This window comes from Lacerta agilis, chromosome 8 (genome assembly GCF_009819535.1).
Source record: "Lacerta agilis isolate rLacAgi1 chromosome 8, rLacAgi1.pri, whole genome shotgun sequence".
NCBI lineage: Eukaryota > Metazoa > Chordata > Lepidosauria > Squamata > Lacertidae > Lacerta > Lacerta agilis.
The window spans coordinates 81298064-81313922 of NC_046319.1; the positions used below are offsets into that span (position 1 = coordinate 81298064).

Here is a 15859-nt window from a genome sequence, read left to right on the forward strand (position 1 = left end):
CTAGTAGGTCACAGATAACTGAACGTTGACTTGCACCAACCATTTGCATCTCTGTAAAACCAGTGTTAGAAACTCATATATAAGCTGGGTGCCAAATGACTCCTTAAACTAGGGTTACAGTCGCCAACACGGAATGCCTAGTTTGCCATTTGGGGGCCAGGTGGCTTGGAATTTTTTCAATATGACTTTTTGATCCTGAAATTTGTTCTGATTTGGCAGATAGACTATCACTGATAGAATTATAAAGGATGTGTTGTTAGCGTGCGACAAACAGGCAAGATCCAAGGATCCCCAGGCATGCACCTCCAGACGGTGGAGACATCAGGCACCATCCTGGCGCCCGGGTATCTTCACTTGGTTGCAAGCGACTGATAGGCGGGTGCAAAATGCGCCTGGCAGATTTCAAATGCTGTGTGAACCAATGGCTTTTACGTTGGTGCTGGTTTCCTTAAAAGTCCTCCAGTGTAAAAGCAGCTCCACCAGGCCTTCTCTCCTGCAACTGTCATTTGGGGCAGCCATTCCACCAGACTGCATCAGCAGGAGAGATAGGAAGCAGGGCTCTCACTTGATCAGCTTTACTGAAAGGCCAACTCTTTTCTGCCCCTGAACTGGTGCCTGCTGGTCAGTATAGAAACAGCTGTTTAGAAATGGGTGCCTGAGTTTTGATTTTTCCTCTTCCCTCCTTGTTCCCTTCCCCTTGAGTGTCTTTTCTTTTAGATTGTCATTTGTGGGCCAGGGGCTGTCCTGTTTCGATGGGATGTAAGCCGCTCTTGTACCTGAAGAGCCAGGTACAAATGCTCTAAATAAATCAGCATGGTAGAAAGGGCCCTCGTGAGAGAAAGGGGCGATCCTTGGAAGCTCTCCTGCTAAAATCCACTGATCTATATTGCAGGCATCGCACAGGCCTTGCCTCCCAAATCCTTCAACACTCTTGCGGGAGTTTCTTGTGGTGTGGTTGGAGTTGGGTGTTGTAAGGTCCTTGGTTAGTTGCTCACGAGTAAGCAGGCAAAACTCCCAAGTTTCCTTTAGTAGTTTTATTGTGCAAACTATGTACAGTGCAGAGCTAATAAGTTCATGTCTGTATCAAGCGTCGTCAGAATCCGGGAATGGCCCCTTCCGGTTCTGACCCCAACAAAAGAGTTTCGTTATATGAAAACCCCACCTTCCATCCTTTCGTTTCACCCCTCAATGCCTTTGGGGCGATGGAAATTGCGTACCTCCTTCACCACCCCTTGTGCTAGGGGAGTGCAGGGTCTCTCCGGCGACCCTCCATCCCCTGAGACCCATGCCCCTCCCCGCTGGAAGCCTCGCTGCTTCCTCTGTTGCCAGAGGAGGTGCTGCTGGTAACGTGGGGCCGGGGCTCTCTGTAGCATCCCAAGAGCCCTTCCACCACCTTGCGCTGCGCCGGGGACAGTTCCCTGACAAGTGTCTTGGTTCCAGACACCGCAGTCTGTTTTCAGTCTGGCAGGGTCTGCTTCAGAGTGTTCTAGCAGATGTGTGGGTCTGGTTTTGAAAGGGGGGGAATCATCTGCATGCCTGTCCTGGCCTGGCTGTTGTGTCCTCTCGCTTGCTTGCAGAATGCAACTGATCTGTGCACTGTGCAGAGTCCAGTGCAAAAGTTTAGGATCAGGCCTTGAGGAGGGGAGGAGAGAGCAAAGCGACACATCTCTGGTTCGGAAGCCAGTGGGAAAGGTGGGATGTGAAAGTTGCTTTGCATTTGAAGTGCTTGGCAGGTGCAAGGAGGGGGTGGAGAGGGAAAGGTTCTTGCATTCTGGCTAGAGGAAGAGACGGTGGCCGTGCTGTGATTGGAAGGGTCTGTCCGAAATCAGAGCTTTGCAGACTGATGCAGCATAAATGACAGCAAAGCGTTTTACGTAGATAGCATCTCGGTTTGTGCCTTCGGATAACAAATCTAGAGCCCTTACCGTTTCCTCTAAGCCACTGCTTTTTGAGTCGAGCGTTGTTATCGCAAGCATTTGTGGTTTTCAAGGAAGGTTCAATGCACGGATGGAATGGGTGTATATGGGGGAATTACTTTGGGGTTCAGAGCAGCTTCCTTAAAGGCCTTGATTCTCCAGTGTGTGAGCAACAGCGCCCCCTCCCGATGCCCGCATGCTTCCGTACGCTTCATTTTGTGTGTGTGCCAAAACTGACCTGCTGCCAGGCATCCACCAGGCCCCTTAATTTCTTTTTTGTTTTTGTGTTGCTCACCTTATTTTCTTTTGTGTTTGTGTTTGTCTTTTTTCTCCCTCCCCACCCCGCCGCTTCTGTTTCCCATGTCCTGCGCATAAAGACCATCGTGCGGGGGAACAAGGCGGCCAAGGACGGCTCCCTGGCCTGGCTGCTGGATGAGTTTGAGAACATGTCCGTGTCGCGCTCCAACTCCCTGCGCAGGGACAGCCCCCCCTTCCCGCCTCGGCACGACCAGCTCTACCAGGAGAACGGCCTGAGTGAGGCCCTGGCCAGGCCCTCCCGCCACCATCACCACCACTATCACGCTGCCGTCGCCGAGGAAGACTCCGGGGGCAGCAGGGGCAAGGAGCTGAAGGAGCGGAACCGCCACGGCTCCCGGAACGAGCTGGACCAGAGCAGGGAGAGGAGCCGGGAAGACAGGACAGCCGCGCAGCACCCCCGGGGGCAGGAGCCCACGGGCAAACCTCACCACCGGCCGCCCCCTCCAGACTACCACAAGCCCTTCTCGGACCACAGGCACAGGGCGCATGAGCGAGACGGGAGGAGGGAGACGGCCGCCGAGAAGGAGCCGCCGGAGCGCGTGGTCAGAAGGGAGCGTGCGGACGGCCCCGACAAAAGACCCAAATCCACCTACACCGGGGAGGCCAGCCCGCAGTCCCCCCGGGAAAAGCGGCCCCTTTCGGGACCCAATATCCGGACCCCAAATATCCCCATCTCCGAGGGGGTCATGAAAACGGCACAGCAGACCGGGCGGCCTTTTAACACGTACCCGCGAGCGGACACAGATCCCGTCCGGGGTGCTCAGGTAACGTTTCCCCATACCCCCCGCCTTGTAGGTTGTGGCTCTCTAGCCCTGGCCAGCCGGGACCGACCCTCCGCAAGTGCCTTTTCCCTTGATCACAAGCTCATCAGCAAGTGAAGAAGCCTCTTGCTTTTAAAAGGGATTTGCGTCTTCACTGCCAGCATCCCAGAGTAGCTGATGGTGTGGTGGGCAGTGGGCACCTTCTGAGCCGAGAAGCCCAGCTCTTCTGCAGAAGCCCCACCCTGTAGAGACCTCCAGAGGCTGGCTCTTTGCTCTGCTCCCTGCCATGTCGCTGTGTGTCCTCTTTCTCGGGCCTTCCTTCCTCCTCGGAGCAGCGCTCCCTCGCTTTGCGACCCGCTGTCTTCCTGCAACGCCTGGGTGTCCGTCCTGCCTTTCCTCTCCTCCGCTGTCACAGCCCTTGCTCCCACTAACCTGAGCTGCACTGGTGCTGCCCACCTTCTGAAGGAGACGCTCCTCTCTCTGCTCTTCTCCCTCTGTGTGACTTTCTCTAACCGCCCTCCGCAGCCCCTCGGCCTCCTGCACAGTGACTCTGTCTCTCTCTCTCAGTCTGTAGAAATGCTGCAGCAAAGCAGCCACATACTGCTCTGTGGGTGCCGCAAGCCTCCATCGCATGGGAATCTACCGTACAACTGTCAGGTGTCTGGAACCCTTTCTTCTTGACTGTTCTTCCTCCTCTTCCTCTTCCTCTTCCTCCAAGGGCAACACCACCCTTCGCTTCAACTTTCTTTTGCGTCTAGCTAACCACTATCATCTCCACCTCGGTTCCTGTCCTTTGTGCTAATCTAGCAAGAGGTCCTGCTGCTTTCCTGCTGTGTGCGTATATGTGTGTTTGTGTTCTGGGCATAACTCCGCCACGGGCAACAGGAGAGATGAGCTACAGAGGACAGATGCAGCTCCTGCTGCTTTCTGGGTCCCCCCCCCCCTCCATTTGCAGGTTTCATCTCTGCCATCTCCAGTTAAAAGAGAATCTGGTTCGTAGGCTTTCCAGAGGGCATCTGTTTCGACACTGTGGGGAGGAAAATGCAGGGCTAGGTGTAACTTTGGTCTGGTCAAGCAGGCTGTTTTTACTTCCTTATGGTATAGGTTAAAAGGGCTGGAGAAACACCTCTGTATGTCTGTGTCTCTTGAGGCATTACTGAATTGCAGGGGGTTGGACTAGATGACTCCTTGGGTCCCTTCCAACTCTACAATTCTATGATTCTGCTGTTGGGCAGAGAACACGGCCCTGGGCTGAACGGATCAGCAATCTGTTACTCCATATTAGGCTGCAAGAGCTACCCACAAATCTCTCTCCATCAGTGCCCTTCAACTGTTGCGTGCCCTGGTGTTGTTGGACTACAAAACCTATCACCCCCAGTTTAGCTAATGGTCAGGGATGATGGGAGTTGTAGTCCTGCAACAACTGGGGGCCCAAGGTTAGAGGGCACTGCTCATCCGTGAAAAGGGAACGTGCAGAATGACACACACACACAGAGAGATAGATTTCACCTAGGAAATCGGATAATGCAGGCATGTCCAACAGGTAGATCGTGATCTACCGGTAGATCACTGGTAGATCATTGGGTCCCCCCAAAGAAGCTGAACAACTGTGCCCCCCCCAAAAAGCTCAACATTTTACCTCCTCCTTGAAAAAACTCAACAACTTTGACCCGAACCCCCCCAAAACAGGCCTTCCTCCTACCTGAAGGGGGTTAGATTTGCCAGTTTTTAACTCTGTGAGTAGATGGTAGTCTCTTGGGAGTTGGCCACCCCTGGGATAATGTAATTTCTGGGGCGGATGAGGGTTTCAGAACACGACCTGCTTGTGGGCGAGATCCATACTTCACATACTATTGGAACTGGTGGTGGTGAATCTCAGGTCCTAAGGCACCAACATCACCGTATTGGTTTCTGGCACTCAGTGCTCTGGTTGAGAGTCCCTTGGCAACCGGGCGGCTGGAGTGTGACCTTCTCTGCACCTTCCCTTTGTAGTGAGTAGTCTGAGGGGATTGTCAGCCCTTCCACACTTGCCTGAAAGTAGACACTGCTGGGGGTTGGGCTAGACGACCCTCCAGGGCTCTTCCAGGTCTACAGTTCTATGATCCTCTGATCTTTTCCGCCCTTTCCAGTTGCTGATGTAACCATTTCACCCCACCCACCCCTGCTTCTTTTAGGCAGAGCACAGGCCCGGGAAACCCCAGGAAACAGCCTCCAACGGCCCCATAAGTGGAAACAGCAGCTCCTCCAGGCCCCCACCATCGGGCCCGACGAGATCCCGGAACCCAGAGCCGCCCCACCCAGGACTCTCCCAGCACGCCTCCGACCCCCACTTGACGCACGTCCCGCCGCCCGCCCACCAGCCGCCATACTCTCAGCAGCCCCCTCCCCAGCACCCGCCACCGCAGCCCCCGGGCCCCCCTCCCCCGGCCCCGCAGCAGCCCCGCTCCCCGCAGCGCGAGCCCCAGCGGGTCTCCCACGAACAGTTCCGGGCCGCCTTGCAGATGGTGGTGGACCCGGGCGACCCCAGGGCCTACCTGGACAACTTCATCAAGATCGGCGAGGGGTCCACCGGCATCGTCTGCATCGCTACCATCAAGAGCTCCGGGAAGCTGGTGGCCGTCAAGAAGATGGACCTGCGCAAACAGCAGCGGCGGGAGCTGCTCTTCAACGAGGTGAGGGGCCGGGAGGTGGGGTGGAGGAAGGTCCCCCCTCCGTAGCCTCGCTTCCTCCTCTTCTTCCTCTGTGTGTGTGTGTTGAGAACGGTGCTACTCTTCCCCAAAGGGTATAGGGTGGGGTGTCCTGGCAGGAGAGGCGGCTAGTATAGAAAGCCCTTAACACACCCTTTCTCAAACTCGGGTCTCCGGCTGTTGTTGCACTGCAGCTCCCATCATCCCTAGCTAGCAGCCGTCAGGGGTGATGGGGGTTGTAGTCCAGCAACAGCCAGGCAACCAAGTCTTAACCAGAGCCAGGGTGGTGCAGTGGTTAAGAGCGGCAGACTCGTAATCTGGTGAACTGGGTTTGCGTCCCCGCTCCTCCACATGCAGCTGCTGGGTGACCTTGGGCTAGTCACACTTCTTTGAAGTCTCTCAGCCCCACTCACTTCACAGAGTGTTTGTTGTGGAGGAGGAGGAAGGGAAAGGAGAATGTTAGCCGCTTTGAGACTCCTTCGGGTAGTGAAAAGCGGGATATCAAATCCAAACTCTTCTTCTTCTTCTTCTTCTTCTTCTTAACAACTTGGGACCAGTTCACCTGCGAGATCGCCTCGCCCTCTCCGACTGCTCTGCGGAACTGGCACTCTTCCAGGTGCCATGCAGTGCTTTTTTTCCTTAAAATTTTTTTAGGGGTACTCTCATTTTCCTACTCATATTGAAATACTGCCCCTCAGTGAGGCCAAACTTAGATTCACAAAATGTTTAGGGGTATGCATACCCATTGCACCCCCCAAAAAAGTACTGGTGCCATGTAGCACCCATTCCATATTTTGACATGGAAGCACGTACACTTTGGAACTCCCTGCCTCTTGAGATCAGGCAGATGCCTTCACTGTACTTTTTTGGGCACTTGTTGTTATTATTATTATTATTATTAATTTTTTTATTTATACCCCGCCCTTCCCCGCCAAACTTTTTTGCTTTGACAAGCCTGCCCAGACGTTTCGAAAGTTGATGCGGGTGTTAATTTGTTCTTAGTTTGCTGTTATTTTGACTTGTTATTTTAACCACAGTAGAGGAGAGTTGCTCTTGTGCTTGGATCCTACTTGGGGTTTTCTCTTTGGGGCACCTGGTCGGCCACCGCGAAAACCGGATGCCTGGGCTAGATGGGCCACTGGCCTCATCCAGCAGGCACTTTTGGGGTCCTTATCCAGCGGCTCTTCCTCCCTCCCAGCTGCCACTGTCCATTTCCCCTCTTCCAGGTCGTGATCATGAGAGACTATCAGCACGAGAATGTGGTGGAGATGTACAACAGCTACCTGGTGGGCGATGAGCTATGGGTCGTCATGGAGTTCCTGGAAGGAGGCGCTTTGACGGACATTGTCACACACACGAGGTATGGGGAGCGGAAGTCTTGAGCCCCTTCTCTCCCGGGACTCTGTTGCTGTTCTACCCATTTTCCTTACAGGTTTTCTTGAGTCCACCTGGGCGATATATCTATATATCATCCCAAACCGGTTTGAAGTCCATATCATGATATCGGTTTCATAATTTTTGACCTGGCAGTGTATCGTGCAAATCACTGTGTGTTTGTGCGCGCTATGCAAAAATCACAACGCGGGGGAAACCGTGAAGCCAGTGCCTCTACATAGTGCCATCCTTATTTCAGACATTGTGATATATTGGGACACGGGTGGCGCTGTGGTCTAAACCACAGAGCCTAGGGCTTGCCGATCAGAAGGTCGGCGGTTCGAATCCCTGCGATGGGGTGAGCTCCCGTTGCTCGGTCCCAGCTCCTGCCAACCTAGCAGTTCGAAAGCACGTCAAAGTGCAAGTAGATAAATAGGTACCACTCCGGCAGGAAGGTAAACGGTGTTTCCGCGCACTGCTCTGGTTCACCAGAAGCGGCTTAGTCATGCTGGCCACATGAACCGGAAGCTGTACTCCGGCTCCCTCGGCCAGTAAAGCGAGATGAGCGCCGCAACCCTAGTGTCGTCTGCGACTGGACCTAACTGTCAGGGGTCCCTTTACCCTTTAGCTGGTGATATATCACAATGTTGGAAACCAGTTATTGCCCAGCCCTGCTGGACAGACAACCCTGTTCTCCTAACAGCGGCCGGCCGTGCGTGCACTGACTTTTGTGACCAGCTAAAAGAAGCCAGGAGTGTGCATGGGTTGATGTAAAGGCCTTTAGGGAAAAGAAGCCTTTCCAAAGCTTCGCAGCGTGGGCAGGGAGAGCAGTGTTTGTTTTTAAGTGCTCCACAGTGGCCTGACCTTGCTCTTTCTTCACTTGAAAGGCAGTCCCGTGTGACCGACTTGGAGCCGGGACGCAGCTGAAAGTCCCATTTCTGCTCCAGCTTGGAGCAGAGCTTCAAAAGACGGTGTTCTCTCTCCGACCTCGGGGCTGGCTCCTGCTGGATGTCCAGAACTTGTGGACACGCCATGGACCTGAATAGTGGAAGATTCAGGACACATAAAAAAGGAAGTCCTCATTCACCCAGCACCTAGTTAAACTGTGGAACTCAATCCGATAGCTTTCTCCTAGTTAGCTGTGTATAGAATTTCAGCCTGTACAGAATGACTGTAAAAATACATAACTCCCCCCCCCCCCAAAAAAAATTATTATGTTTTTAAAGGAAAAACCATCTCGGTATGAAATGTCAAAAGGTATAATTTTTTGTTTGTTTTTTTTTATCAAAAATTTATTGGTTTTTACAGTTTTAAGCACATTACATAATTGTTAAATTTATTCATCCTCCCCCCCTCTCACTGGGGGGAGCAAATTTCCACTCCCCTCTCTCACAGGGGAAAACATTAAACATTTTAAAAATTTAACATATTTAACATACAAAAAAAAGAAGAAAATCATTGCTTAAGTCTGGCCTATTTCCCTAGGCCAAACATTCATCTTTTCCTTAATTCCATTGTCGATTGATTTCCCCAAATCCCCCCCCCCTATTTAATTCATTGTGTATCCTCTTTGCAGTTTTCCAATTTCATAATAAAATCTATTTTACATACCTATTAAAAAATTTACCTTTATCCTATTACACAAAATCAATTAATATCATACTAAATCCTTATATATTTTTTTTTACCAAACCTCGGATCCTAGGCACTTCTGAACCTTTCCTAAGCCCTGCCAATTTTCCAAATTAAACTAAATTTACTCACTTAAACTTAATCTTTTTTTCTACACCCTTCCCACCCTCTGGTCTTGAAATTTTTAGCTAATAATTCTTCACATACAGTGGTGCCCCGCTAGACGAAAATAATTCGTTCTGCGAAAATTTTCGTCTAGCCGCACTCCGCAAAACGGAAAAAAAAAAGACGAAAATTTTTCGTCTTGCGAGGCAGCCCTATAGACTTTTTCGTCTAGCGGGGCAGCCTTCCGCTAGACGAATGCTTTCGTCTAGCGAGTTTCGTCTAGCGAGGCATTCGTCTAGCGGGGCACCACTGTATTCCACTTGAAGCCAGTATCCAGATCCCATCATCTTAACCAATGTAGACAAAAAATGTAACAGAAAACATATCCTTTTTAACCCACTCCCACCAGTCAAAAGGTATAATTGAAGCAGATTATCAAAAAGAGCAGCTGTGCAGAGAACAGCATGTAGGTTCAGAATTTTGGCCAAAGATGAACCTTAGGAAAACAAAGGTAGAGAAACTAGATGAGTGAATATTTGAGAAAGTGCAACTTTAAAAGAGAATAAGACAAGATTCATGGAGGAGATGGCTCTTGGTGGCTGCTGGCCAGGATGGCTGTATTCTGCTTCCATGGTCGGAGGCAGCAGTGCATCCGGATCCCAGTTGCTGGAAACCCCAGGAGGGGAGAGGGCTCTTGTTGGTCGAATCCTGCCTGCAGGTTTCCCACAGGCGCCTGCCTGGCCACAGAAAGGGATGTCTTGGAGAGACAGGAAGACGAACCAAAGTTTTCATTCCACATCCCCAACTCCTCTTTAAAAGGAAAGCAAAGGGAGGTTTTCCCCGCTCTCTCCAAATGCCAGAACTTGGGTTTGGGACAGGCCACAGAGAGTCCCTCACCCAGCACAGAATCGATTCATGGAATTTTCTGCCACGGAATGTGATGAGAGCCGCTGGCTTAGGTGACTTTAAAAGGCAGCTGCATAAATCCATGAAGGAATCATAGAATCCTTGAATCCTAGAGTTGGAAGAGACCCCAAGGGCCATCCAGTCCAGCCCCCTGCCAAGCAGGAAACACCATCACAGCATTCCTGACAGATGGCTGTCAAGCCTCTGCTTAAAGACCTCCAAAGAAGGAGACTCCACCACACTCCTGGGCAGCAAATCCCACTGTCCAACAGCTCTTACTGTCAGGAAGTTCTTCCTAATGTTTAGGTGGAATCTTCTTTCTTGTAGTTTGAATCCATTGCTCCGTGTCCGCTTCTCTGGAGCAGCAGAAAACAACCTTTCTCCCTCCTCTATAGGACATCCTTTGATATATTTGAACATGGCTATCATATCACCCCTTAACCTTCTCTTCTCCAGGCTAAACATACCCAGCTCCCTAAGCCGTTCCTCATAAGGCATCGTTTCCAGGCCTTTGACCATTTTGGTTGCCCTCTTCTGGACACGTTCAGGAGCAGGAGGGAGAACCTGTCACTCAGTATTTTGTATCTTAGCTAAATGGGACCCACTCTGTGTCCAGGAGTTGCCTGACTCAGAAATTTTTGCCGCTTGGGGAAACAAGAATTGGCAAAAGGTTGTCGCCTTGATGCCCTGATTGTGGGCTTCCCAGTAAGGGATCCAGTTGACCTCTAGAAGCTGTGGGGAAGGTGGACCTACCGAGGTCTCAACCACCCGGGCTGCTCTTTTAACGGGTGCTGTGTTCTTTCTTACTCCGCTTCCAGGATGAACGAGGAGCAGATTGCGGCCGTCTGTCTGTCTGTCCTCAAGGCGCTCTCCGTCCTCCATGCCCAGGGTGTCATCCACCGAGATATCAAGAGTGACTCCATTCTGCTCACGCACGACGGCCGGGTGAGTTGCACGGGGTCCCAGGTGCTGATTTTAAGCTCGAGGAAAAAGGAGGAGGAGATGCCAACTCAACACCAGGCAGAACTTTTCTGACAGCAAGAGCCGCTCCACAGTGGAACGGTGTCCCTCGGAAGGTGGTGGACTCTCCTTCCTTGGAGGCTTTTAAACAGAGGTTGGATGGCCATCTGTCAGAAGTTCTTCACTTGTGGTTTCTGTATTGCAGGGGGTTGGACTAGATCAGGGGTCCCCAAACTAAGGCCCAGGGGCCGGATGCGGCCCAATCACCTTCTAAATCCGTCCCGCAGACGGTCCAGGAATCAGCATGTTTTTACATGAGTAGAATGTGTGTATTTATTTAAAGTGCATCTCTGAGTTATTTGTGGGGCATAAGAATTTGTTCATATTTTCCCCCCAAAAAATATAATCCGGCCCCCCACAAGGTCTGAGGGACAGTGGACCGGCCCCCTGCTGAAAACGTTTGCTGACCCCTGGACTAGGTGACCCGAGGGGGTCCCTTCCAACTCTGTGATTCTAGCCCTTCTTTTCCTACTAATTAATGCAAAATAAAATAAAAAATTCCTTCCAGTAGCACCTTAGAGAGCAAGTTTGTTCTTGGTATAAGCTTTCGTGTGCATGCACACTTCTTCAGATAAGCTCATACCAAGAACAAACTCAGTTGGTCTCTAAGGTGCTACTGGAAGGAATTTTTTATTTTATTTTGTTTTGACTATGGCAGACCAACACAGCTACCTACCTGTTAACTAATAATTAATGGTGATGGTGATTATTGCCCAACCTTCCCCAGCAGGTCCCCAGGGCAAATTGAAGCAATTTTAAAATTCAGAATTCCAAACAGTTAAAACAAGTCGCAGGAATTGGGTGGGTCATGAAAACAATTCACACCTCCAAGGTAAAGAGGAGCACCTTCACCATTCGCTGAAAGCTGTGTGGCGAAGGTGCCAGTTGCAGGTTCCGCGGCCCAAATATTTGCAGGCAGTTTGATCCTGTCACACCAGTTTACATCAGTTGCATTGGCCATGCCTTTGTTTCTGAGCTCAAACCCCTCGTGAAGTTGCCTGGGCTCTGAGGTTGTTCCTCTGCAGCCCTGCTCTTTGGCGCTGTCACTAAGGGCAACCGGATTGTTGGGGACCAGGAATCAGGACTCTTCAGTGGTGGCCCCCCACCGGTGGAACTCCCTCTCCTGAGAAACACTGCCTGACCATATGCAGTCACAAAAGACTTGTTATTTCTCCATGTCTTTATTGATTTCATTGCTGAACTCCTACATATGATTTCATCTGGTGCTGTTTTTATTGCAAGCCGACTTGTAAGAGATTTCCCCCAAGAGGTGGGGGTAGAAACAAAAGGAGTAAAATAATGTCCATGCCCCTGCTCACCTTTTGCTGAAATTGCCTGGTCCTGCAGTGCCACCTGGAGGTGACTTTTCAGTGGCGTCAGGCGGCCCCAAGACTTCTGAGGAGAACTTAAAAACATAGACAAAACAAAATAAAATAAAAAAATTCCTTCCAGTAGCACCTTAGAGACCAACTAAGTTTGTTCTTGGTATGAGCTTTCGTGTGCATGCACACTTCTTCAGATACACTGAAACGGAAGTCACCAGACCCTTAAATATAGTGCTACTGGAAGGAATTTTTTTATTTTATTTTGTTTTGACTATGGCAGACCAACACGGCTGCCTACCTGTAATTAAAAACAAAGAGTCATAGAGTTGGAAGGGACCTCAAGGGTCATCTAGCCCAACCCCCAGGCAATGCAGGAATCTCAGCTAAATCATATGCAACAGATGGCCACCCAACCTCTGCTTAAAAACCTCCAACGAAAGAAAGTCCACCACTTTCTGAGGAAGTCGGTTCCACTGTCAGCTAGCTCTCAGTTACAAACCTCGTGAGCAAACTCGCCCTGAGCCTACTCCTGCTTCCCGAGCCTTCAGCCACTGACGTGCTTCCTTCGCTTGACTCTCCCTTCCAGGTCAAACTCTCCGACTTTGGGTTCTGTGCGCAAGTGAACAAGGAGGTGCCACGGCGCAAGTCCCTGGTTGGGACCCCTTACTGGATGGCACCAGAGCTCATCTCCCGGTTGCCCTATGGGCCGGAGGTAAGAGGGCTTCAGCTTTCTAAACCTCTGGCTTTGCCTAAACAGAAATGTTTTCAGCAGATGCCGAAAGAGTGCAGCGAAGGCGCTTGCCTGATATTAAGAGGCAGGGAGTTCCACAGGCTACGTTCCTCTGATCAAAGCAGTCAAGTGGTCTCTTACGTGGTAGTAGTAGTAGTAATAATAATAATAATAATAATAATAATAATAATAATAATAATAATAATAATTGTTGTTGTTGTTGTTGTTGTGGTATTGGGTCATAAAATCTTTGACCCAAGTGGTGCTGCTGACCGGCACTGCAATCAATCACCTTTACGATCTTCTCCGACATCAATGGCACCCAGGCACACTTCTTGCTGCGCTCTGAGCGTTTTCCAGTAGCAGAGTGAAACGCAGCGATGGGATGGCTTGTTGAGGTCTGCTTCTTCGTGGTGTCTGTAATAACTTGACAGACACCAGTGCTACTAATCTAACTAAGCTTTATTTAGTAGCACACACACAAGTCCTACAGACTCGAGCTGCATGTCTGCAGCAAACAAAGAAGTCACATTCAGCAGTAACACAAAGCAATAAGGCACGCTGAACACAGAGGGGAAAGTGAAACCAAACCTCCCCTTTTCTAGACAAAGGAAAAGTGCCCGTATTACAGTGGGCAAGGCTCCCAGGATCAGAACGCCTCTTGCATCATTAACTCTAAGATGCCCAGAAAACCTGACACCCCCTCTCGTTCGCACTCCTGGGTAAATGCATATATACATTTCATCCAACATTTAACCCATCACAGAAAACTTCGTGTTTCTGGAAACTTAAGGGCTTTGTGAATCCATCGTCAAGATTCATTTCGCTAGGACAATACTTCAACTTGACCACATTTGTCCTAACACTCTCATGCACATTTTTGAACCGAATATCCAGATGTTTGGTTCGTGCGTTGAATTGACCGGATTCAGCCAACTTCAGGCATGGCTGGTTATCCTCCCATATGGTGATGGGCAGGTAACACTTCTCACACAATTCTTTTTTATTTATACCCCTACCCATCTGGCTGAGTTCCCCCAGCCACTCTGGGTGGCTTCCAACAGAATGTTAAAATACAATCTATTAAACATTAAAGCTTTTGATGAAGTTCTCATTTTCTCTAATCAGCAGATTTAGTTATTTATTGCCTCCATCGTCCATCCTGAGCTTTCAACAGGGAGGGAAGCTTTAAAATCCAAATGGAATGAAAAGCCTGCTGCTGGGCGGAGTTGCTAGTCCAGTAGGGCCCCCATTTTCCAAACCAGTTACAAAACTGTCCGGGTTGGGGAGCGGGGGGGCGGAGGCACCTTTTGCTCTTGTTTGCCTTTCTCAATTCCCCTCTCCCTTCCCCCCATCCTTCTGTTTCAGGTGGACATCTGGTCCCTAGGCGTGATGGTGATAGAAATGGTGGATGGTGAGCCCCCATATTTCAACGAGCCGCCTTTGAAGGCCATGAAGATGATCCGGGACAACCTGCCCCCCAAACTCAAAAACGTGCACAAGGTAAGAGACTCCTTTTCCTTCTCTTCTTACTTTTCCTCACTCGACTTTCCCCACCTTGGAAGGATCGGATTCAGGACTGAAATTTGATGTGTCGGACCTCTAGGGATGAGGATCGCAGGGTCCGGGTCAGGTCGCATGACGAGAGGCAGTCCTGAGCCATTTGGGTTAGAGAGCCTGTGTGATGTACTGGTTAGAGAGCCGGGCTAGGACCTGGGAGAGACCAGGGTTCGAATCCCTACACGGCGAGGATGAAGGTCACTGGGTGATCTTCCGCCAGTCACTGCCTCTCTCAGCCTAACCTACCTCACAGAGTTGTTGTGGGGATTAAATAAGGACAATGGGGCTTGTATAGAGGCATCTCCCCCCCCCCAACTTAACTTTACACGTGCATAGAAAATAAGCCATATTTTTGGAGAAAGAGCATGTCTCTATCAAAGTGTATACTATAATTGATAAATGATAGCCATGTTCAAATATATCAAAGGATGTCATCTAGAGGAGGGAGAAAGGTTGTTTTCTGCTGCTCCAGAGAAGCGGACACGGGGCAATGGATTCAAACTGCAAGAAAGAAGATTCCACCTAAACATTAGGAAGAACTTCCTGACAGTAAGAGCTGTTGGACAGTGGAATTTGCTGCCAAGGAGTGTGGTGGAGTCTCCTTCTTTGGAGGTCTTGAAGCGGAGGCTTGACAGCCATCTGTCAGGAATGCTTTGATGGTGTTTCCTGCTTGGCAGGGGGTTGGACTGGATGGCCCTGGTGGTCTCTTCCAACTCTATGATTCCTGCTACAGGTGTCCCCCCTTCCTGTTTCTGCCCTCCTTACTCTTCTGCCCCTCCTCTCCCCCTCTTTCTCCGCAGGTCTCTCCCTCCCTGAAGGGCTTCCTTGACCGCCTGCTGGTCAGGGACCCAGCCCAGCGAGCCACCGCCAATGAACTCTTGAAGCACCCCTTCCTGGGGAAAGCTGGCCCCCCTTCCTGCATCGTGCCCCTGATGAGGCAGAATCGGATGAGATGAAAGAGGAGGAAGAAACTGGACCATCTTACCAGAGAGAGAGAGAGAGAGAGAGAGAGAGAGAGAGAGAGAAGACACCTCCGTCGCCCCTGGCCAACCCCCCACCCCACCCCAATGGCAGCTGGAAACCCTCCAGGGACAACGGGCACCCCGTGGCACCTCCCAGCTCTGTTCCTGCTGAAAGAGGGGGCTTCTCTTCCTTCCTCCGGGCACAGGGAGACTTCTGCGTTCCACCCTCAGGCCGAACTTCCTTGAGGACTCCTCTACATCCGCCGCTGGTGCTGGAGACACAAACAGAGTCCTGCCTGCCCACCTCCAGCGAGGAGGATGCCTTCTCCGTGCCACACTTCCGTACTACTGAGCTCGGAGCAGGGTTTAGTACCCTGGAGGGAGGGGGGGGTTTCTTTTTTTAAAAAAAAAGACTGTAACATTTCCGATTGCTGATTAGCCATTCATATCACACAAGTCTGGGGCAGCGGCGATTTGGGTGGGTAGGGGAGAGCTCGAAACGCAACCCCTCTTCAGTCCGTGGTTTCCGAGACCCCTCTCTCGTTCTCCCCTCCTTGGTAGCA

The 15859-nt window shown here is 50.8% G+C and overlaps 1 protein-coding gene across 4 annotated transcripts in view; it reads left to right on the top strand.

Annotated features, from left to right (window-relative positions):
- The window catches only part of PAK4 (p21 (RAC1) activated kinase 4), an 83018-nt gene extending 67681 nt beyond the window's left edge, over positions 1–15337 (top strand). For 3 of the 4 annotated variants that reach the window (XM_033158593.1, XM_033158592.1, XM_033158591.1), the window contains exons 3-9: positions 2294–2998; positions 5170–5667; positions 6909–7042; positions 10518–10644; positions 12631–12756; positions 14143–14277; positions 15135–15337. In XM_033158593.1, coding sequence (XP_033014484.1) covers positions 2294–2998; positions 5170–5667; positions 6909–7042; positions 10518–10644; positions 12631–12756; positions 14143–14277; positions 15135–15290 — 1881 coding nt within the window. In that variant the 3' untranslated portion in view covers positions 15291–15337. The remainder of the gene's footprint in view (positions 1–2293; positions 2999–5169; positions 5668–6908; positions 7043–10517; positions 10645–12630; positions 12757–14142; positions 14278–15134) is intronic. The other variant, XM_033158594.1, reaches the window with a different exon arrangement.
- Positions 15338–15859: the final 522 nt, after the last annotated feature.